The following is a 25,137-nucleotide window of genomic DNA, read 5'->3' as shown; positions in this document are numbered from 1 at the left end:
CAATATCAAAAGTATAAACCCTAGAGTTCAACTATGTCCAAATATTTACAAATTAGCCCTCCATTAATGGAGAGCAAGCATCTAAGATATAAATAATAGGAGAAAACATGAAAGCCATGAAAACCCCCTTCTCAAGAGTGCCGAAGGAGAATCACTGAAGAAGCCCTAAAGAAGCTTCCACGCATGCCGCCAAGGTGAATTTGATGGGTACGATCTCCAGTCCCCTTGAATGTGGATCCAAATATCCCTTCAAATAGCCCCTTTAGTGCTGGAGATTCATCTCTTTTCTTCCCTTACTCCACCTCTAATAATCCTCATCAGATCTATTTATACACGACTGCTTATGGGTTGCTTACTGGTCTAAGGACGTGGCCGTAAGAGAGTTTGAGAAGATAGTCGCAAGCCTTACGGGACCACTTACGGTCATAAGTCACGTCCATAAGGTCTTCTGTTTGTGTTACAGTCTAGCTTATGGTCGTAAGAGATGGACCGTAAACTTAACTGCGTTGCTTCTTGCGGTTGCCCTTACGAGTGTATGCTATGGTCGTAAACTCCTCTGGATAGTCCTTAACATTATCCTTATGAGCGTAAGCCTTGCCTGTAAAGTTCTCTAAATCCTTCTTATAGGCATAAGTATGCCAGCAAGGTTCTTTAGAATCTACTTACGGTCGTAAGGTTGATAGTAAGCTGCCCGTAAGTCACCTAGTTTGCCTTGTCCTTCCTCAAAGGATGCCGAGAAAGCTCCAACTACATCGTTTAAGATATAAAATGCTTCTTTTGATTCTCTCTCATTTTGAAATGCTACCCTAAGCCTGAGAATATGGAACACACTATATTTAGCATAGAATTCCATAATATAATTCTAGTACATGCCAAATGAGTGTACAAAATGATATGAAATACCTTAACATTGTACACTCATCATCATGTTATTTTTTTATAGCTATTTGCTAAGTGAATACATATTGTTACACTTTTTATAAACTCATGTTACCTACTAAATATACATCAACATGTTCTATTTTTCACAAAGATGTATTGTTACACATTGTTACTTTTTCATGTTATTATAAATTGTTACTCATTTTACGCACTGTTGATTTTCTATATATACATCATCATGTTTGGATGTTGAGTGGTATTTGTACACAATGTTACTCATTGTTAATTTCAGTTTTACATTCATTGGTTCTTAAATATTTAACTTACAAAGAGAGTTCCGAGAAGCCACCATGACTCTATCTAGGTGCTATAGCCACATCTCATGTTTCAACAACTCCAACTAGTCAAAGGGGCTTTATTGAAAATGAGAGTAGGAGATATGGGTGAGAAACCCTACAATGTCATCTTCAGATACTCCATGGCACTCTCTTTCATCTATAGCTGAATTGGCTTCTTGGTCTCCCGACATGGATGTCTAAATCTCAAGAAGAAGGAAGATATCTTGATCTTGAGAAGAAAAAGGAATGCAGATTCCATTCAAAGGCAAGGATTGTCACTTGGGTAAAGAAGAGGAAAAATATAGAAAGGAGAAAGAGATGTTTAAAAATACCTGATGTGGTATCTAATGTGTTGATATGAGAGGCCACATGGCTCTTATGTCGACGTATCATATACATTTGTGCACCTAACATGGATACTAGTGTACATGTTTTGGGCACTCTTCCGGTGAATACAAATTAAAGCATGGTGACCAAAATAATACAAATTTAAATTCGATTCTCAAAATGAAAATCAACCATAGTATATGATACACACCTGAGATAATTTATATTTCTTTCAGTATATGTATATCGAATTGCTTTTAAAGTGTGAAATTATTGTTAACTTTGATTTTGATGAATTATACGTCTTCAAATAATTTTTGGTTTTATACTAAATTTTGGGGTTTGGATTTTGATTAAGTATACAATATTGGTTCTTTTTAATCTTCCTCAATTTCTTAAATAAAACTATGACACATTGTATGAGCTTGGATGTATAAAATTATAGACCAAATCTTTTATTTATATAAATTATGATAAACTTTAGTGTTTGGATAAAAAAATCAAGTGAAAGATAATGGGGATTTTGTATAAAGGAAAATAAAAAGAGATAATCATATTTTATAGATGGTATTTAGTAAAAAGACCCAAGTGTTGTTTAAGAGATCTAAAGGGATGGCCCTCTATAAAATTATTGTTGTTTACAAAATGGCCCATTATTTATGAACACGATGTCTAACCATCTAGGATGCTAATAAAGCAAGATATGAAGAAGGCAATGATGCCTTGACATGGAATGCTATCCTAGCTACATTTGAAAAAAAATGAAGTTTCCAGTTATTTTGATCTTCTAGATTAAATCTTACATCACCACCCCCAGTTTTTTCTTCCTTTCAATGGTACTCCGATTTCCCCATATCTTTTTATTTTGGTGTCAAAAACTTAATCTTTATTTTAATCATATGCTTAATCTGAACATGGTCCTTGGTTTTAACATTAGATTGTTTACAAACTTTAATCACTTGATATATGCTAAAAACTTGAACATTGTTAGTAGGGCTTCTAGGTTAGCTGCTAAGTACTACAAGCTTTATCTTGATATTTATAACTCCTGCACTCTTAGTGGCATAGTTTTGGAAATTCCCTTACTATCTTCTAGTGCATTGCAAGTTTTGCATTAAGGTGTTGAGATTTGACTATTGAATTTTTTAGGTTAAATTTTGACTTGTGTGATGGATTAGCATATGGTGATTGACCAGTCAAATAATATCCCTTTTTGGTTGGGATTGACATGCCCAACGCTATCATTGTCGCTAGATGAAGCTAGATTTTCAGGAACATATATTTTTGGTTGGAGTCATGATCCAATTGCCAACTTCATGAAAAAAGACACATTTTTCTGATTTTGTGTTTCTTTGAACCACCATTTTATCAAAGTCTTTAAAACACTACTACATAACTGCACTTATGCAGCGGTTGCGTTGCAACGGTTATAAAACTACTATAATAGACTATCTATTACAGTGGTTTTGTAGCGATTTCATATCGTTACATGTAATTTTTCACTAAGTATTACATTTGACTCAATTCGTTGCAAAAACCACTGCATATTGGGATAGATATGCAGTAGTTATACAATTGTTGCAAATGTTAAATAAAGCAGCGGTTTATAACAGCCGCGTATGGGTTATGATATGCAACGATTTTTTATAACCACTACGTATGTGTTATGATATGCAGTGGTTTTTTTAAATCGCAGCATATGTGACAAAAATGCATAAGTTTCATAAAATTTATATTTATAGATGACAAAATTAATAAATCTAATAAATAAGAAAAAAATATCATTTGTTTAAAACAAATGATATGAATAAATAAATTAGAAAGAGTGTTTTTACTTATGCAAATATAATCTTGAAAGTAGTTTGTTTTTCACATCTCCACATGCATTCATTAAATTCAATATTTTATAACTATTTTGGTTTTTTTTCTTAATATATTCATGCGTGGTTTATTTTTTAAAATAAATAATGAAATAATATTAATAAAAAAATTATCACAAGAAAATAAAAAAATCTATTAAAAACTAAGATGATAACTTGGAGGACTTTATTAAAAAAAAATCTTGGAAGATGTCTTGACCTTTCACTGAACCAAATGAATTGTTGGGAGCTTCTAGTTTTATTTATATTTATCGGATAAGTGTGTGTGTATATATATATATATTATGGATAAGGCCATTGATTATTTTTATAATCACCGGATTGTTCCAAGTGTCCAACAATTCAATGTTAGCAAAAACTCCAAACGCCATTGAAAAAATCAAACATATGTGAGCCAGTAAAATATTTCCAAAAATAAAATTGTATTTTTATTTGTCGCACAATATAACTAAAATTCTTAAAAAAGTTTTTTTTTATTGGTCAAGAAAATTAATAATCAAACATAATGAAGTACACATATGGTTTATATAAGGTGAGATATATACATGAAGAAAAATATTATATATATATATATAATAAATTTTGCCTAAACAAAATTTAGGCATAAAATTATTTTGTTGAGAATCTACAAGGGTATGCAATTATTTTCCCAAACCCTCCTGATGAGATCCCCGCCCAGCTCGTTCTCCTTCTCCGGCTACCTCTCCTTCTTTAGCTGTCAGCCCTTCGAAACCCTCCGTTAGTGCCCCTGTCACAGAAAGTTCTTCATTTTCACCAATGAAGTCTCTCTCTCGCCAGAGCTGCTACCGCTACAACCGCCACCTCATCCCTGAGGAAGGCCACTGTCGTCTTATCGACTCAAGTCCCATCGAGGTACACTTCTCTAGTTGTTCTCCTCTAAAATCCTCTCAAACTCATCAATTTTTTTTTCCTTTTTCTCCGATTATGATGGTTTTCAGTATCTCTTCAAATTTGATTTTAAGATTCTATCAGTTACTCATGTATTTCTATCCAAAAAATGTCTCTGAATTCATTCTTGCTTTGCTTAGCTTGAGAAGGATGATGCTTCATTAGTGTCTCATGGGAATCAGGGTTTTTGCTTACTTGGTTTTCAGTTGATAGTAAGATATGTATACATATAGAATATAGAATTTTTTTAAGTTGCGACTGGTTGGTATTTGAAGAGAAAAATGGGAAATGGTAATGGTTAAAGTAGTGATAGATAATAGTCCAATCTTCATCAGTCCATGTAACAGTTTATGATTTTGTTTTCTTCTGATTGTTACTTTCAAAAAATTGGCTGCTTGTAGTGTTGATGTCCTCCTACTACTTAAGTTACTCAACAACTCTTGTTTTGTTCTTAGTTAATAATAAAAAGATCAAGAGGGATTAAAGTAAGTATTGTTTGATGTTTTGATTGGGTGTTTTGGGATTGAAGAAATTGGAGGTTTATGGACCACTTGTTATGACACTGATTTGGTTTAATGATTTTTAATTAGAGAATTAAGGCTTTAGGTTTGCGCCTTTTGGCCTCAAATTCTAGGAAACAGACATCGTTGGTGTATTTCACCTACTTTTAATTGTTTATGCTTATGGTTTTGGTTTACTCTCTTTTTTAAGTTTTATTTAATCAAATGTACAATGTTGATTATAATTTATATTGGTTGTCTGAAGTAGGTTTCTTTTTATATGTATGCGTCCACTAAAATTTTGATATTAGTACACACACACACACAAAGGTAATTTAGTTAGATGCCAACTAGAGGGAGTATTTAAAATAATTTGATATGCTTTTGAAAGTGCTTAGTTTTTATTGTAGTAAAAGTTTTTTGAAGAATATAATAATATAAAATATATGGAAAGGAGATTCTTATGAACCAAGAAAGATAATAGAATTTAAGTATTATTTTTAAAAAAATATATTTTAAAATCATGTCTGATTGTTCATTCCTTGTGATCTCTGTGTTTTCTCTGAAAGCTTCATTCTATGTGAGCTTTACTTTTGGTTTTAGTTGATGTTATATATATATATATATATATATATATATGAGGTCTAGCCATGGAGCATGTTGCATTGAGTTATAAAATATGATGACTGAACACTATAAATTTTTTATTTATCCTATCCCGTTGTTTGAACATTAAATCAATTTTATTCTATGATGTATTCTTATAACTTTAATCCATGCATTTTTATAGTTGAAAGCTTCTTTTCAACTTCACATCTTCCTATTGCTGAGGATATAGGTAGATAGGCAAAGTAGATATGAACTTGTTGGTCGAATTTTGGTAATCTAATTTCATTTATAATCCATTATAATTCATTTTCTACATGCAGCTACTTACCTATGGTCGCAAAATTCATCTTCCCAAGCTCTTTGGTAGGATTGGTGCAGCTGATGTGAGCACAATCAAACGTTTAGCTGCACTATGGTTCGCTGCACTATGGTTTATTGCTTATAGATCTCCAATGTTTCTGGTTCACTGTACTATGGTGATGCTCTTAATTTTCTAACTTTTCTTGAGGAGACTACAAAAGGGTCAGACTTATAATCCTCATTCAATCTTTGTATTATAAAGAATGACATTTATTAGTACTCTCTCTCAGATGAAAGTTTTTTCTCCCTCAATGATTCTCTCTACTTCCTCTCATGGACGGTTTGTGCTCACCTTTGTTTAGAATATCTTTGTTATTACATCAACATGTTTGCATTTCTTGATTAGCATTCTTATAACTATGTTGCTTTAGTAAATCTAATATATATTGCTCAATTAGGCATCTCTGTACTATCATTCTCAACTCCTTAATTATGAAACATCCAAGTGCTACTCCATGGTGGTATATTTTATGATTTTCAGGATGGTTTCTTAAACATGATTTTTTCTTCTGCCCAAAAATCTTCAATACAAGTCTTTAATTGCATGTAATCATGGATGATGTATGTCGTTGCAATTTTTCTACTAGAATCTTGTTTTTGTTTTGGACTTTGTGAAAAGCTCAATAGTGTGATCTACAGGTTTAACATGCACAGATATCTACATATATACCTATAAGCTGATTGAAGCCTTTTCTTTTTGTTGTTATTGCGTAAATGCTTAAGATCTCTTAACATCTATTTCTTTCTGCTATTGGGCGTCTACATGTTTTTCCATTTGTAGACATACCGATTTGGTGAACTCCACTATTTTCGCTTTGCATCTGCTTCAATGCACCAAGGAGAGGAAAGTTGATGTACAATTTGATCTAATGATGATCCCTGCATTCTTGGTTGCCTTTGCCATTCTTTGGTTTGTGTTGAGACCCAGACCTTCCAAACCGAAGATAAATTGAGGCTCCAAGGAGCAATTTGGACGTGTATTAGTACAACTTGAGATACCAAATTAGGTGAATGTGAAACTTATGTTTTTTTCTTTTCTTTCAATTGTACATCTTATTTTATTTCATGCCTCATTTCATCTTACATTTCTTTTTTATGATGAAGTATGGGTCTCACTATGTTAGAGTTTATCTTGAGATTTTGATGACTAGCTTCAAGATTTGTACATGCTTAATTAATTCGTATGTTCCTGCATGTGTTTCTTTGTGATCAGTGCAGGTTTCTATGTGTGGAGTTGAGTTAGACTAGTAGAGTGATCATTGAGCTAGCATAATGGGCTATATTTTGTGAGTTTGGAGAGAATGATATATGTTGCTTGCATGAGCACAATGTATAGTGGAGTAATTAGATTAGGTAAAGACCAATATTTGGGTTGATTGATAGAGTTTTGAAAATAAGTAGAAAGCCAAGGATGGGTTTTTAATAATTTGTTCTGTTTATTTGTTGAGTTCATGATCAAAATCCAGTTTTATTCTATGTGGTTTATCCTTACCTTTTTTTTTTAAGCTCATGATCAAAATAACACATATTACATTAACCTCTTTGCTAAGTCTTAATACAGAGGTTGATGTTTTTTTAATAGTTTTGGGTGCTAGGACTTTCAAGTTAACTGAAAGGGACTGACTAATGCTATTAGTCAATTGAGTGCAGCTTTGAAATTCATCTATACATTCTAAGAAAGCCCCCTGTCATATTCCTTGTAATTCTCAAAACAAAGATGATTATTGATGTCTTTAGAATATACTCATAAAATTTTATTCACATTTCTCATAGAGTTTGTTTTCTTACATGACTTTCACCCAATTAGAACTTCTTTATGATTTTCAAGGCATGGTATTTGGGAAGTTTCTTCTTTTCATCTTTACTTTGGTGCTTCTTATGTATTATTGATGTTTTTTACTTTCTTTTTAACCATATCTTTCTATTTTTTTTATAACAATGTTTACAATATATATGTACAATGTTAGAAAAAAAAAATCCATACACAACCATTAGATATTTTAAAAGAATCAAAGAATAAGGAGTTTTGTCCTTTTATAATGTTGGAGAATTCGATTTCTTGATTCATTCAGGCATGTGCTTGTTTAGTATCTCACTGTCTTGCATTAATGAAGACAAAGAACTGTTTCTACTACTTGTTGGTCCCATCTTGATCGATTTTTAACTTATTTATTTATTCATTCAAAGGGTGTTTTGCATTGTTACCATTTACTAGGAAGCTTCATTAGTTTGAATTTTAAGTTGGATGGAGTTTAGGATTCACTGTATGATGTTATGCCAAAATTCATACACATCTCTGAAAAAACTTCTCTGTTTGTTTTAGTTGATCAATACTTTGCTTGTCTAAAGAAATGCCATTTAGATGGGGAACATAACCTTTTTTAATTTTTGTTAAAGATCCTATAACTTTGCAACAATTGGTAATAAAATTTGTTAGCATGTGTACAACCATTCATTAATTTAATCTCCTCTGGTACTAAAGAGATGACCCTTTTTTGGACTGGATTATAAGCTAAGATAGATTGAAATCACCAAGGAAACAAATTGTTTGTCTCCTTCTAATGTTGAAGCATGTATATATAATTCATGTGCACCAACATGTACTGTTTTTAAAGTTTATTGATTGAACTTATTGTTCAATGTCAAAAGAACTGGAGACATAGATTTTCATGGATATCAATTGGAAATTTTATTTATATGACTAAACAAGGCTTGATATTGTAGCACTGGATTCATATAATGCATAGTTGAGCTATAGATTACTAATCAAAATTAGGTGGCAGTGCTTCATTATTAACATCCAACCATGTAGCGGGTTCCCCTTTAACCGTAACAAAGTTTGTAGCTGGTGTCCTTACCTAATGGAACTGTTAGATCTTTTCTGTTGCAATTGATTTTACATACTTGATACGGGGGAGATTGTAGCAGTTCATATATTGGAATTACATGCTGCAAACCTCGTTCATGAGGCATCAAATGCTACAACTTGGGCACTTATATTTAGGTGCCTAATCTTTAAGTCGTCATGTGAAGTTTGTTGATAAGCTAGCAGTCATTTAACTTATATTTGTTGACCTTAAATAACCATCATTCTTTTTCCATAACAGGACATAAAATTTGTTGTTCACACTCATCCAACCTTATCAAAAGTCTTCAAATCTACCAAAGTATTCATTTTAATTCATTTTAATTCAATTTGTTAAATTTTCCATCATCACTGGATCATCAGTGATGAAGTTAACTCTTTTCTGAAACTAACATATATATTGAATAACATCGAGAAATAAAAAATAACCTCCCTTGTTATCATTTATTCAAGGAATCAAAGCGGACAACTTATCACAAAAAGCATCAGGAAAAACTGAAGACAACTCTTTTCTAAAACCATATTTCACTTTCACCTCAATGAAAACAAGAATTCCCAACGATTATGCACATGCTCATGATATATATATATATATATATCACTTGTTAATCTCCAAATGGATCATCATCAACATTGATGAAGAATAGAGGCAGAATGTCCCACAAACTGCCAACAACAAAAAAAAAATCAAAATAGTTCATTGCTTCTGTTATTGAAAAACAACTGATATATCTGTCTATCAATTTTTAGCCTAATATTGTATATTTCCAAGTGATTTTATTGATAACACTTGCTCTTTTTACCAGTTAGAAGTAGCCGAGAAAAAGCTAGAAGAGCTAAACAAAGAACAAGAGGCATTAATAGATATATTTTCAGAAGAAATGGTTCGGCTTGACAAAGAAGAAGAAAATTTGAGGAAGAAGTTCAAAGTGAGAATCACTCATTCCATTCAGACATTTATATTCTCATCACTTCCCCATTTTTTTATGAAGAAAAAAATACAGATTTAATTCATGCATATGAATGCTTATCGATTCAATTCTTCATGGCGACAAATATGTTAATTATTTCTATTGTGACTACAGTTAAATACTTATTTTGTTGTTTCTACAGTTAAATATTGGTACATCTCACTCTATCAATGAATTATAATAGAATGTATGTTGTTTTGGGATGAGCATGAAGAAGCAAATAATTGTCATGCATGCGGTGCTTCTAGGTGGAAATTGGAGGACAAATTTGTAGATGATAATGCTAAATCCTCTACTACACCTGCTAAGGCTTTATGATACTTTCCTCTTACTCCTAAGCTACAGAGGCTATTCATGTGTGAAGAGACAACCACTGCAATGAGATGGAAAGCAACAGATCATCCAAATGATAGAAATTTGAGGCATCTGGCTGAAGACAAAGCATGGAAAGATTTTGATGATTTGCATCTTGAATTTGCTCAAGATCCTCGCAATGTGAGGTTATGACTTGCAAGTGATGGGTTCAATTCATTTTGAACAATGAGCATTTCACATAGCGCATGGCCTGTTGTGTTGATAAATTACAATTTATCACCATTGATCTTTATGAAATCTAAAAACATTTTCTTGTCTATGATTATTTCGAGTCCTATATCATCTTATAAAGACATTGACATCTACTTGCAGCCTTTGATTAAAGAGTTGAAGCACTTATGGGAAATTGGTGTTAAAACATATGATGCCACAAGCAAACAAACATTTCTCATGCGAGTGGCATTATTATGGACAATTAGAGACTTCCCATCTTATGTTATGTTATCAGGATGAAGCACCAATGGAACGTTAGCATGCACTTATTGTAATCATGGGACTTGCTCCAAATATTTGAAGTACAGTTGAAAAATATGTTACATGGGTCATCGGAGATTTTTAGCTAAAAATCATCCTTGGTATCATAATAAGACATCGTTTGATGGTACAGTGGAGTTGAGAGATATCCTGATCCATTTTTCAAGTTTGGATGTTACACAAAAGTTATCAACTCATGTGAATGTTTTTGCAAGACACAAAAAAAAAAAGAAGCCACATGATAAGAATGATCCATGGAGGAAAAAGTCCTTTTTTTTTAGTTGTCATATTGGGTGAAAAATACTTTGTGCCATAATTTGGATGTCATGCATATTCAAAAAAAAAATTGGGATAATTTGTTGGGGACATTATTAAATTTGGTTGAGAAAACGAAAGATCATCTAAAAGCATGCTTTGACCTTGAAGATGGATGAAATAAGATTCAATATGCTAAAGCTTGTTATTCTAAGGAGCCACATGAGAAAACTCTTTTTTGCAAAGTCTTCATGTGTGTAAAATTACCACAAGGGTTTGCATCGAATATTTCTCGAAGTGTGTAATTGGATGATAAGAAGATTCTAGGCTGCAAAAGCCATGATGCTCATGTTATGATGCAATATTTACTTGGTGTTGCCGTGAGGAGGACATTGCCTAAAAATGTTGCCATTGTCTTAATCAAGTTGGGTGAATTTTTTCAGGGTATATGTGGTAAAGTTGTGAAAATGTAGGACCTTAATCGGTTGAAGAAGAAAATTGTTGAAATTCTTTGTCGTCTAGAAATAACTTTCATCCCAAATTTTTTTTATATAATGGTGCATTTGACTATTCATTTGGTAGATGAAATCAAACTTGGTGGCCTGGTTCATTGTCTTTGGATATTTCCAATTGAACAAAACTTATGCAAGTTGAAGTCTTTTGTTCGTAATCGGAGCATTCTGGAGGGATCTATTGCGGAATGGTATCTAGCCAAGGAGTGCTTGGTATTTTGCTTGAGATATATGCATGATGGTGTAAAGACAAGATTCAGTAGATATGGGAGGAATACTAATATGGTTACAATGGATGATGAAACATCTCCTATTTTCCCTAAGCTTGGCCATCCAATTGTGGAGAACAAGAGAAATATTGGCAAGACTTTCACTATGGACCAGAAGTCCTTAGCTCAAGCTCTTCATTATGCTTTGTTCAATTGTGGAGCCAAACATGTGGAGAAATACATCAAGTAAGAAGTAATCATGCCTCTTAACTGATTTTGTGTGTGCTTTTTTCTCTCTTGTTCTTTTTTTTAAGTAGCATGAGTTGTAATTGTTTAAATATGTTTGTATTTGATGAATGCGGAGAACACGAAAACTTGATAAACTCAAGGAGTAAATCAAGTAGATGGCAAAGAGCACAAACTCATAGTAAATTTCTTATATTTTGGTTTGAAGAAAGGGTGAAGAATGAACGTGTACCTGACTACATTAAGTGGTTCTCTAAAGGCCCAAATCCAGTTGCTATCAAATATAAAGGGTATTACATCAATGGATTTCATTTTCACACTAGAAAACGTGATGCAAGATGCAAAACTCAAAATAATGGAGGCACTTTGAAAGCTTTAACTCCAAGTTTTTCAAGTCCTAGGGATCAAAATCCAATTATTGGAGATGTTACTTACTATGGAACAATAGATGAAATAATTGCAATTGACTATTGGGGCAAGTTCAATGTTATACTATGTTGTGCTTGGTTTCAGGTTGTGAAAGATGATTATGGCCCCACTTGCGTAGATTTTAACAAGTTATGCTATTTGGATGATCCTTTTGTCATTACTTCACAAGTGCAACAAGTGTTCTATATTGAAGATCCTATTGAAGTGGGGTTACATTATGTTATGAAGAAAGTTTCAAGAGATTTATATGGCCTTGAAGAGGAAAATTGTCCAAATATTGAGCAAGGTTTTTGGAGTGAGATTGATGACTATTCACATGATATTGGCGAATCACATGATGAAACAGAATTTGTTATAAGTCCAAGAAAATGAAAAGATAGAAGAAGATTCAGATATTGATAATACTGATTGGGATTGAATGGATATTAATGAGTAGAAAAGCTTTTTCATTTCTATCACATATCTAGTTTTTGTAAATCTGATGGCTGATATTGAATGATGTTGGAAATTTTGGTTTCATTATCTTGTATATCTTCATTTTTATTCTAATGCATATTTAGTTTATTGTGTTCTTTTCAAGCTAATAATATTTGTGATTTTTTTTTCCAAAATAATTTCATGTGACTAGAGATGAGCTGATAATTTCACATATCTAAAAATATTTTTTTCTTTTATTGTAGGGATGAGTTTCACGAAGCTCACATAAAGTTCCTTGAAACTATCTATTTCAAGTGTTATTCACAATAATTCTATCAGGTATGATTTTGTTCACCAAAATTATGAATTTAAACTATCAATTGATTTTATTTAAAATAATTTTGTTCACTAATTTTTCTTGTGACAATTTTAAGAGCTAATGTCTTGCATGTAACCAACATTATATGTCATATATCTAGGTTTGGCATTTTTAAAAATGTAGAAAAAGTTTTTAAGTACTCCTCTTGCTATAGTATATATTTTTTCATGATTCAATAGATTTTGGCATGTTTGAAAGTGCTGAAAAATCTTGTGGGCAAAAAAATTCTGAATATTGACAATGAAGAAGACAGAAGTTTGTGAAACTAAGGTCTATTGCTTCATATTTGCGGACACAACATGAGTTTTGTAAAAGTCAAGCTCATGTAAATATAGTACGCACACAAGATCATGAGTTAGAGGAAGCCACACAAATAAATCATGATCAAGAGCTTGATGTACAAATGGAGCAAGAAATGAGGATTGGAGTTGAACAAAAAGATCTAGATCATATAGATTCTGAAAATCAACAAGAAATAAATCAAAATTCAACCATGCAAATTGGGGTACCTCCACCAACAGTTGCATCCTCAGTTTCCACTGTTGCAGCTATTGGTGGAGGTACATATAATGCAATTATAATGATTTTACATATAATGCAAGTCCTTCTACATAGAAAAAGAGAGGTCAAATAGCAATGAAAGCAATTCATGCACGGTCTGAGAAAAACCGAAAGCCAATATTCTTGAATGAATTAAATCAGTCAATAGGACCAGATGATAAGACTTTGAATGAGTTCAGCAGTTTCTTAAGAACATTGGCTCAAAATTCAACATTTACACCCCCAACAGTCACTAATTTCGCAAAATGCCTACAAAAGAATCATTATGGGAATATGTTCAAGTTTATAAGAATCTTGTTTGTTATCTAATTATTTCTTTTCATATTAAACATTTGACATGTTTTATAATTTGATTAAAAGTAATTCTTTGTGCAAATATATATATATATATAGTCCCTCAAGAAGGTAAAAAATGAGTTCTGGCTACTATTTGGGATGATTTGAGGATATATAAGTGTAGGCTGAAAAAAGAACATTACTATAAGTACAACAAAACTTATAAGGTTAGAATATTGAATTGCCCACAACATATTGGGGAAGATAAATTTAAAGAACTTTTGAACCATTGGAATAAACTAATGCAAAGGTATAACAATTTTTAATTTTTAATCACTTTATAATGTCAAAACTACTTTCTCCAAGCTATGTTAATAGTAATGAAAATCTTTATGTTGAGAATCAATGAAGTAAATGCAAATAATTGAAAGAAACGGATTAATATGCACACGGTGAGCAAAAAGAGTTTTGCTAGGATAAAATAACTAATAGTAAGAGTACATATGTTGTTTTTTTTTAATTTTAAATTGATATTCTAAGAATGTTTTGATTAGCTTTATTACACTTATTATGGTTAGTATTGTTTTTGTTACCTTCAATAAATCTATTATGATTAGTATCATCAATGAATTTAACTTTGTGGTCTTTTAAAAATATTTGTAATTGTATTGTCTTTTTTGTTGGTATGATAATTGTTATGTACGGTGCTAAATTTGATTATTTTAAGATCATATACAAGTCCTTGCTAATGAACATTATGTTTTTATTTTAAATTGATATTCTAAGAATGTTTTGGTTAACTTGATTACATTTATTATGATTAATATTGTTTTGGTTACCTTAACTATACCTATTATGATTAGTATCATCGATGATTTAATTTTATATTCTTTTGAAATTATTTCTATTTGTATTGTCTTTTTTGTTGGTATGATAATTGCTATGTGTGGTTTTAGCAACAAATTCAATAAATCTGAGTATAGTGCTTGGTGTATTGATTTTTTTTTGGAAAGGGAGTGTGTGCGAGTTGTTTATTTCAAGAATAGGTTGGATCCAATAGGTTTCTTTTATTTATTAATAGGAAATAGGATAAAAAATAGGAAAGAAAGATGTACGATCTAGACGAATTACTTCTGAATAAATGAAATTCAATAATCATATATATGTAAGAACCATAGCATTTCGTGACTCATTGGTAAATCAACTTTGATTCCCTATACAAGTCCTTGCTAATGAAAATTATGTTTTTGCTTTGTTTTTGTTTTGTTTTTGTTTTGTTTTGTTTTAGTTTTTATTTTTTTGTGAAATTAAAACAACAAGATGTAAATGAAAACAATGAGGTACCAACTAATTCTGATCTTTTTATTGAAACTCGAAAAAGACAACTGAACAAGACTCTACAAGGAGTCCTTTGATGATACTAACGAGAAAATTGTAAGGATTTCCTTTTATTTATATGATTTTATAATATGATTTTTGGAATGCGATATTTAATCTTATATATGATTGATATAACATTAAAAATAATTTTTTACTAAATTTTTATTCTATTATAGTTTCAAATGCAAGTTGTCCAATCACAACAAAGCAGTGAGAACCAATCTGTTGATTCATTTTCTGTGGTGATGGGAGGGATACGACGAGGTCGTGCTATGTTGTATGGGAAAAGTGTTACACCAACAAATTTGAAATGAAAAGGAGTTAGTGGTGAATCTTCTGTAAAAGTTTCTTAAATTTTTATTGAAGGCATGAAGGAATAAATGAGAGAAAAAGTGAGAAAAGAAATGGAAGAACAACTGGCAGCTTACAAATCATCTTTGGAATCATCTGTGCAACAACAATTTCTTTCTATAATGTCACAGCTCCAAGGCTTCGTTCCAGGAATGATTATCAACCAAGTTCCTGGATTTAATTTGAATTTTGATTACCCGAGAGATGGTAATAGTGCACCAACTCAAGCAATACGTGCGCGTAATATATCCTCTACTAATAGCCATGAACCTCAGGTATTCTTTTATAATAATTATCATTTTAGTTGATATCATTATGTTGAAATATAGTTTATAGTATCATTTTATTTTAACAAATTTTATTATTATGTTAAGTAATATAAATTGCATGCATCGTACAAGTTTCTTTTTATTATTTTTACTAACAAATTTTTTTATAATTACAGGGACAATGATGTTATACTTCCAGTTGATTTCATCCCAAAACATTGAAGATGCCTTGTATTGTATTAACTACTTTTCTCCTTGAATTCTTATGTTATTAAATATTTTTGTCAATTTTACTGTGATGTTGTTGGCTCTAAGTGTTTATTACATTTTAGGATGATGTTGGCTAATGTTATAATTTTATTGAATTGAATTATTAAAATTATTATTTGTAAAATGATACAGAATTATAAAACCACTACAATGGATTTTATTAATTGTTGTAGTAGTTACTCTAAACCGTTGCAATACATTCGATTAAACCATTGCAATAGTTTTTACACAACCGCTGCTATAACTATTCCTAAACCGCTGCAACATATATTACCAAACCTCTGCAAAATGTATTATTAAACTGCTACAATAGGTATTACAAAACTGTTGCAAAATATATTATTAAACTATTACAATAGATATTACAAAACGGCTACAATAAGTATTAAAAAACCATTGCACTAGGTATTGTGAAACCGTTGCATTATATAAAATAATCATTGCAAAATAAACCACTGCACTAGGTATTGTGAAACCGCTGCATTATATAAAATAATCATTGCAAAATAAATTGTTGCATAATTAAAAACTGCTACAAAAACTAATGCTAATTGGAACTGTTTAGGCAACAGTGTGAAACCACTGCAATATGATGTATAGAACTGTTGCAATAGCCTATTGCAACAGGAGCAAATGCAGCGTCTGTCAAATCGCTGCAATAGATCTTATGCAACGGTAGTAAGGGCGTTTGCAGTGGTTTATGACCACTGCTAAAAGGCAGTTATGTAGTAGTGAAAAAATCAATTAAAAAAGCACTTAATTAGGTTTAAAATTTCAAATTAAAAACCCTTTGATTTTTAAGGCATAACACCTGTTTTCTACCATGATTTCTCAAAATACAAAATCTCTAATTTACCAGCAAAAATTATTTATGCTAAAAACATTTATCAATAGTTATGTTAAAAAGGAAATAATTGAGAGACACTTTAAAGAATACCCATTTAGAGACAGCAGATGAATATAAGGAGCTGATTAAAAACACATGAAGGAATAGGCATGACTGAACTTTTGGAAAGAGGGGGCAAGAGATGGACTTCGATTATGAAAAACACTGTATTTTATATAAACACATTTGTATTTATTTATTTATAATAGGCACAATATAATAGACCTAACTCCAAACAAAATAAGACCCACATAATCTGCAATTAAATTAGGGGCCAGCATTACAAGCATTGAATACTTAAAAAAGAATAAAAAAAAATGTCATAATTGTATCGTAAAGTGAGCATTAGTTTAGTGGTAATGGCAACCAAAAAAATAGCAATAGATAATGAAAGCAACAACTTTGAATCCTACATAAAAGCATGGAACCCTTTTAATTTTTATTATTATTGATATTGTTATTAGATGTTTCACATCTGCTTTAGGCAAGCATGCTCGCTTACTATTAATAAATAGCACTCTTCTTGTTTTATGCTCATGCTTTTCATTTATTAATCCATTTGCTAATCCATAACTTTGGCATTATGTATATGCTTATGTTTCCTAAACTATAGTTTTTAAAGTGTGGTGGGACTTGAGTAGATAGATGATCATGGTGGATTTAGGGATTAAAAATGAACTTTCTTAGAAGTGGTGATTAGTTGGATATAATGTGTTCCAATATATTAAAAATTAATTTTTTTTTTCTTAAATTAATTTTGAACATATTCAAAACATATTATGCATAACAATATAAGGGATTAGCTTACTATCTAATATACATTGTGTAATTATTTATTTTATATTTTGCATATATATACATATCCTGGTATAAATGATATTTACTTGTATATATTTAAGAATTATTTTTATTTATTTATATGCTCATTCACTTAAAAAATCAACTAAATAATTTTATAAAAACCTAAACTATCATTTACCATTGTCTCTTTATTCATTTTGAAAATGGAAAAACAAGCATAAGACTCAACCTACATTGTAGTTGATTTTTTATTATTTTTACAAATAAATATAATTTTTATGAGAATATATTAAGAATTGCCTTCTCTTAGACGGCATCCAAGCAATTTTCTCAATAAAAATGATTATTGTATGTGATCATAAGAACATAATGTTTAAGTATTTAATTAGACCAAGTAAATTATATTCCCATGAATGTTAGCTTTTCCATGGTACCAAAATAATGTTCTATATCTTGACATTAAAATATGTATATATAGAGGTATAAAAGACCCATATCTTAAGATTCCAAGTTTAAGATCCTTGTCAAATAAAAGAAAAAACAAAAGCAAAAACATTAAACATACAAAAAAATAAAAATAAATAAATAAATAAATGAAAAGACAATTAAGAATCATATCCTAACTACAATTTGGAATTGATCTAGTGGGTACCCATATTAAGGATCCTCTGCCCATTGCACATCTAAGCAGCATCAAATCTCAAATCTCTTCACCCGTGCCCAAGACAGAGAGGAAAGAGACAACTTTACATACATACACCTTTGAAAATAAAAAAATAATTGCATAGATACCTTACAAAAAGTCAGAGTGTCACGTAATTTATTGTCATTTCAATTACTTCCTTTAATTATATATATATATATATATTTATTTTATTAGAATATAATGTAGAGAACCTTTCTTTCTTCTATCATAGTCCTCATAATTTTTTTTCCTTTCATTAATATATTTTTTTAATCCTTGTATTAACCGAGCTGATTAGTTTTTTGAACGTTATAAATACCTCCAACACATAAAAAAAAAAATCCAGTTCAGTCATGTCTCTTTTTTCTTATATAGATGGGGGCCACTATAACTAATTACTTTTTAATCTTTATAACCTGTGCTTCATCTTCCCACCCAAATAGCCTGCACATATTTTGATTGGTGAATTCCTTATAATTTTCTTACCTACAATTTTTATAAACTACAACGTGATGAGTTTGAGAGCAAAATAGTCATTTCACTATAAGCTTGATTTTTAAACATTAGTGGCAAAACATCAATCTTTTCTATGAAATTTGACACCATCATCCAATAAGTGGATTGAAAAATAAACCTTCTAAAGAGTATGGATAAATTGGGGATTAGAAAAATTGGAGGGATCATGTTTCATATCAACTTTGAAGCACCTCATTATTATATGATATATGATTTATAATTATTTATTTTAGAAAGGATGGATGAGCGAATTTTAAAAGAAAATTATTTTTTTAAAAAAAAAGACAAAAGGTGGTGATCTGGGGGATGGAAAAATGCAAAGCTTTTTCCAAGGCCTTTTTGTTGAAGAAATCATGGGCTCTTTTAGGAATATTTGGTCTTTATTTGGTACTTGACCAGGTGCTCTTTTCCCCATTCACTCATTTCTTGGGACCATAACACATTAATAATTGCATCATCCCAAAGTGCACTTACCACTTTCACTCCCCTCCCATACCACACCCCAAATATTTTATTAAAAATAAAACAATCAAAAGTTTCCATTAATTTTAGGAACCCACTATTTTTATTTATTTATAAAAGAAATCAAATATTTGGTCTTTCTTCACTTCTGTAAGCATTTTATATCTAAATTATATGTCCACTTCTATAAAATTTTTATATTCTAAATTATCTGTTCACATAAATATATTGTTAATGTAAATAGTAAATACGCAATTTTCATAGATATTAAAAAAAATAAGTTACATATTTATTTATTAAATTTTTAATTTAAAAATTTGTTTTTCCCTTGTGTTAAACCTTGGCACCTATAATAAAAAGAAGTCATTTATTTATTTATTTTGCTTTATGCTACCACTGATCTTTGTAACAAAAAAAAAAATTTCTTTTTATTTTCTCTTAATTATTGGACTTTGAATGGACAACTTCACTAGTTATCATTTCCCTTTCCATCTCCAGCAGTTTCCATCCCATGGAATTCACTTTCAAACTTTTTAACAGTGAAAACATCATATCCACAGTGTGTAACAACCCATTTTTTTAGTGTTTATTTAACTACTTTTATCTTAAAAGTCATTTTCATTATTTCCATTTTTAAGTTCTTGCAATTTAAGACTTTTAGCTGCTTATTGATATTTTAAAAGAAAAAGACATATAACTTCATTTTGTAACGAGACATAACCTATCAAATAAAAGCAACATCACTACCATAAACAAAATAAACAACCAACCAAATACAACCTATATTACAATTTCTAAAATACATAAATAAAAACATTACAAAAATTAGTGTTTTTGGGTCTACACTATTACAACACAAGCAAAATAACAAGGAAATATAATATAATTATAATATATATATATATATATAAAAAAAGAGGGAGAGGAGGCAGTATGATTTCCACCCCACAGATTTGATATGTTGTTGTATAAAACCCTATAAACCACCTTTGTGCTTGTCACCCTCTCAAGCCCAAAAAGCAAAGAACAATGACAACAGAGATATACCCCAGCTTACACCAGTCCACCACCTCCATCCAAAGACCATGAAAGAGAAAGCATCTCATCTCAATCTCAATCTCAATCTCTTTCTCTCAACTGCTAAAAATCAAGTGTCCACTCTTCAATCACTATGTCTCCTTCCCTAACTAACAATCTCCATTTCTCATCACTTCCTCACCATCATTATTCAACAAAACCCTCTTCTCTTCAATGTCTTCATCACAAATCACACCCACTTCAATATTACAATTGTTATTGTTATTATTATTACTGCTAGTCAGCTTCTTGGCTCTCTCTGCTTCAACCTCCCAATCAGTCCTCACCATCACAACAACCATCACAAACACAACACACACAGCTTGAGCCATAAGCAAACCATACCACAACCCATCAAAACCAAGCTCCAACCAAAATGCAAGCCCCACAGCAATCGGGCGTTCCGACGAGGTAAAATGATAACAAGTTAATCCTTGCTCCGATTGCCGGTCTCGCCGTTCCCCGAAGAACGCCACAACCGGTCGTCTGCGGACAATTGCCAACCTCACACAACCCTACCAATGGCAATACCTGTGCTGCCAAGCTCACCACCTCTTTGTCTTTGCTAAACAATTTCGCCCACTTCTCTCTGTATATTGTCGTCCATCCTACATTCAAAAAGCCGATTGCAACCGCGCATGCTAATGCTACTAGTGCTGCGATTTTCGCCTTTTTCGGTCTCCCTGCTCCAAGCTCATTCCCTACCTACATCAGTTATCAGTTAATTTGGAAAATATAAATTTGAATATATAGATATAAAATTTCAAACAATAAAACAGTGGGATTTGTAAAATGATCAATACTCTTGTGGAGACACATGCAGCGAGAGCCATGGGGACGGTGTACATGAAGCTGGTAGTTTGGATAAGTATGGCGGTGGCGCCGACGGCTGAAGTAGGGTTTGGTAAGTATCCGGCGAGCACTGTCATGATCTCATACCACCACCACTCCAAGCAAACACCGAAGCAACTCGGGACGGCAAGGCGGAGCAACGGCGTTACGCCGGTGAAGGCGGCGCTTGACCAGCCTCTCCATGTTAAGCCACAAGCGCCGGAGAAGCGAAGGTAGGAGATGAGGAAAAGGACCATGTTGAGATTAGTGAGAGCTCCGGCGAGGGCGACGCCGGGGACGCCGAGGTGGAGGACGGAGACGAAGAGGAGGTTGAGAGGGATGTGGAAAGCGACGGCTGCGGCGGAGCAGGCGGCCATCGGACGGGTTATGCCTTGGGAACGGAGGAAGACGCGGAGGGGTTGGAGGACGGTGTTGGTTAAGAGGTCAGGTAGGGCGTAGAGAGCGTAGTCGGCGGCGGCGGCGGTGATGGCTGGGTTTTGGCCGAGAGAGACAAGGATAGGGCCGAGATGGAGCCAGAGAAGAGCGATAGGGCCGGCAGCGGCGAGGAGAAGGAGGATGGTGCGTTGGAAGGAGAGGGAGATAAGGTCGAAGTTTCGAGAACCGAAAGCTTGGGAGCAGAAGGGTTCGAGGCCGGAAGCAAGGCCGAAGAGGACTGAGTAGCCGGTGATGTTGGTGAAGCCGATGGCAAGAGCGCCGCCGGCGAGCTCTAGAGGGCCGAGGTGACCGAGGAAGACAACGGAGATCATGGCGCGAAGGTAAACGACGAGGTTCATGGCGGTGATTGGCGCCGCCATCGACCAGAGCTCACGGAGCTCGCCGGACGACGTGGTTTTCTCGTCGACTTGCTTCTGTTCATCTTCCATTTTCCTCTAAATCTTTTGGAATGCGTTGCTTTTGGTTCTCTCTTTCTTTGCGGGAGATATGAAAGGGTTTTAAAGAAGGGTTTTATAAAGTTTTGTTGGAAAGGACCCTGGAAAATTTTGAAATTTTATTTTGGTGTGTTTTGGTTTATTTTAAATTTATGATTGAAAAGTCAGGGTGGTTTTTGGGGGAGAAAAAAAAAGATTAAGAAGGTTTTGAATTTTTTTTTGAATAATAATAATTGGGAGTAATGGGACCGTGTGAGAGGGGATTTAACGTGGAGGAGTGGAGTTTATGATTGATGGACGGCTACAGGCGGCGGGGTGGTGGTACGGCATGTGTGGGAAATGGTGAGCACGTGGCATGTATACTTTAGTTGACACGTGGGAAGGATGGTGGCAGAAGCTTTGTGAGTGAGAGTAAATATTTTGAGTAAACATTGAATTATTGCTATTTTTATTTTCAACCTATAACTTAAATTTATATACTTTTTGGAAACTTAATTTTAATTCAATTTGTATTTATTAGAATTTGATGGTATGTATTCCAAATTTGTCGCGTTAATATCAGTTATTTTTTTATTTACATTCACAAATATATATGACACATCCTTATTTTTTTAATAATATAATATATTTTTCTATATTAATTTATTTTTTTATTTATATACATGACACATCATAACTTTTTTTAATAATATAACATATCTTCATGTATAAATGGTAAATAAATTAGTGTTAAAATAATAAATTTGTTATATATGTCATTAAATTTTTTCTGAAATTTTTTAAATACTCTCGAATGAATACAAATTAAAAATTAATGACTAAAATTATACAAATTTAAAAAAAAACAAAATATAGTATGATATTCACTTGAAAGATTTATCTAGTGCGGTCTGGTTTTGGTTTATTTTTGTTTATGTTTATTTATTTATTTTTTTTTATTTTTATAATAGGGATAAATCACCTAACAGACCTACTGGCACTAGATTTTCCTTACAAAGTGCTCATCTAGGACGAGAGCCTTAACATGGTTTATCTATGTTTTATAAAAATATAAAAAAATAAAAACAAAACAATGTGGATAAGGCAAAAGCACCGCACACATTTTAAATTGTCAACAATGAGGACAATACTTGATCTTTCTCATGTGTGTCTTACATAAGTACCACTTTTTTTTATTATTTATTTAAGGGTTTTCACCCACTGTTATGTATGAGAGTTACAGTAAGTATTTCACTGATTCATAGTATTAGGATTTGATCTCAAAACTATTTGTTGAAGTGGTCAACACCTCTTGTGTTTAGGTTAAATTTAGATAAATAAACTATATTTTTATTTTATTTTATTACTTTGTAATTTTAATAATACTATATTAATTATTATATAAATTTATTAATTAAATTTATACAATAAAGGGTTATGCTATCTTTAATATTAAATATTGATTAATAAATTAAAAAATATATCTATTTAGTAAATATATTTAGTAATAAAAAAATAATTTTAGTCAATATCATAGTTGATATTTCATTCCTTTCCTAAATCAAATATTTTGAATTTTACTGTGATTTAGCCAAACTTAAAAAAATATATAATTTTTATATTTTTATGAACTCATTCAAGATAATTTTTAACTATATTCGATAAAACTATCAAATTATTCTGACAGTCATGATCAAGATAAATTTATTGTCCATATAAATCATCAACGTTATTAGATAATGATATGATTCAACGGCAAATCTGAATTTTCTGCCAACTTGTCACATTATTAAAATATCATTATCAAGAGTAAAGAATGATTTAACAATTTTCTTAAATTTGAAAGATTAAAAAATATATCTTAAATAGATAATAAGCTATGATTTACACTCAAGTGACAAGTGATGAAGTATAGATTTATATGAAATAAATATATTTAAATTTTTGTATTTAACCACTTGAAAGATAATAATTTTTCTTTTTGCCATAAGAGCGGTATCAATTCCTTACGGCATTAATTAAGATGAGTGACTTATTTATTTTATAAAAAAAATTACATCTAATAAAACAGTATTCTCACAGCACAAATATGCAAATAATCTGTACATGCCAAATAATTTTGAATATACATGAAATATATATATTATCATGTTTTCACTGATATTAATCCACAAGGATTTTATAAATGGATTGGAAATGTTTTTTTTTTTAATTTGCAAGAGCAATCATTAAAGAAAAAAAATTTATCATTTTGTAACATTACAAAATTCACCAACCTCCCTAATGCTATCAAGGAATATTAATTGAGATAATAAAAATAAAAAATAAAAATAGAAAGAATTAAGTTTAAAGGGAATTAATTGACTCTGATCTATTTAATTGGGAGCTTGACATGTGTCCAAAAACAACATCTTATTAGGATAATTTTCTAGAATATCTTTTTAGAGGAGAATAACAGCATATTTAATTATTGTTTTTTCTCATCTTTTTCCATTCTAAGTAAAAGTGATTATACATTTCTTTTTTAGTCATTAGTACTCTAAGATTCCAAGAGCTCATGTTGGAAGGCTCTGTAAAAATTTCTCAATTAAAGTATTGATTTTTATGCAAATCTTGTTGCTAGCTAGTGGAAACTCTTCTCTAATTAAACATGGAATAGATTGAAAATATTTGATTGACGGAGTTGCCACAAATAGATAATCCCATTTGAAGTTAATTTGTACAAACCTCATTAAGTTTTCTCACCTCCACTTCTTTTATTATCATATCATCTAAACATTTGTGGTGGTTTACAGTTACACTGATTTTTTTTTTCCATGTCCTTAAATGTTGCTCTAACTCTATGTATATATATATATATATTTAATAAAAAAATTTGTGATAGTTTTTCTTTTGTGAGGGTAAAGATAAGCATTGAATGATGAGGAACAGGGTGCAGGCAAGGCATTGTCTGCAGAGGAAGTAC

At 31.5% G+C, this 25,137-nt stretch overlaps 1 protein-coding gene across 1 annotated transcript; it reads right to left on the bottom strand.

The window, feature by feature from the left end:
* Positions 1-20,231: 20,231 nt before the first annotated feature.
* On the bottom strand, positions 20,232-22,184 carry LOC120262840 (protein DETOXIFICATION 54). Its single transcript, XM_039270740.1, is given in 3 exon segments — positions 20,232-20,870; positions 20,872-21,177; positions 21,276-22,184. Coding segments are annotated over 3 exon segments (1,437 nt in total). The 5' UTR covers positions 22,119-22,184; the 3' UTR covers positions 20,232-20,582.
* Between the last annotated feature and the right edge of the window lie 2,953 nt (positions 22,185-25,137).

The sequence above is a fragment of the Dioscorea cayenensis genome, chromosome 6 (genome assembly GCF_009730915.1).
Source record: "Dioscorea cayenensis subsp. rotundata cultivar TDr96_F1 chromosome 6, TDr96_F1_v2_PseudoChromosome.rev07_lg8_w22 25.fasta, whole genome shotgun sequence".
Classification (NCBI taxonomy): domain Eukaryota; kingdom Viridiplantae; phylum Streptophyta; class Magnoliopsida; order Dioscoreales; family Dioscoreaceae; genus Dioscorea; species Dioscorea cayenensis.
This window is presented reverse-complemented; position numbering and strand designations above follow the sequence as displayed.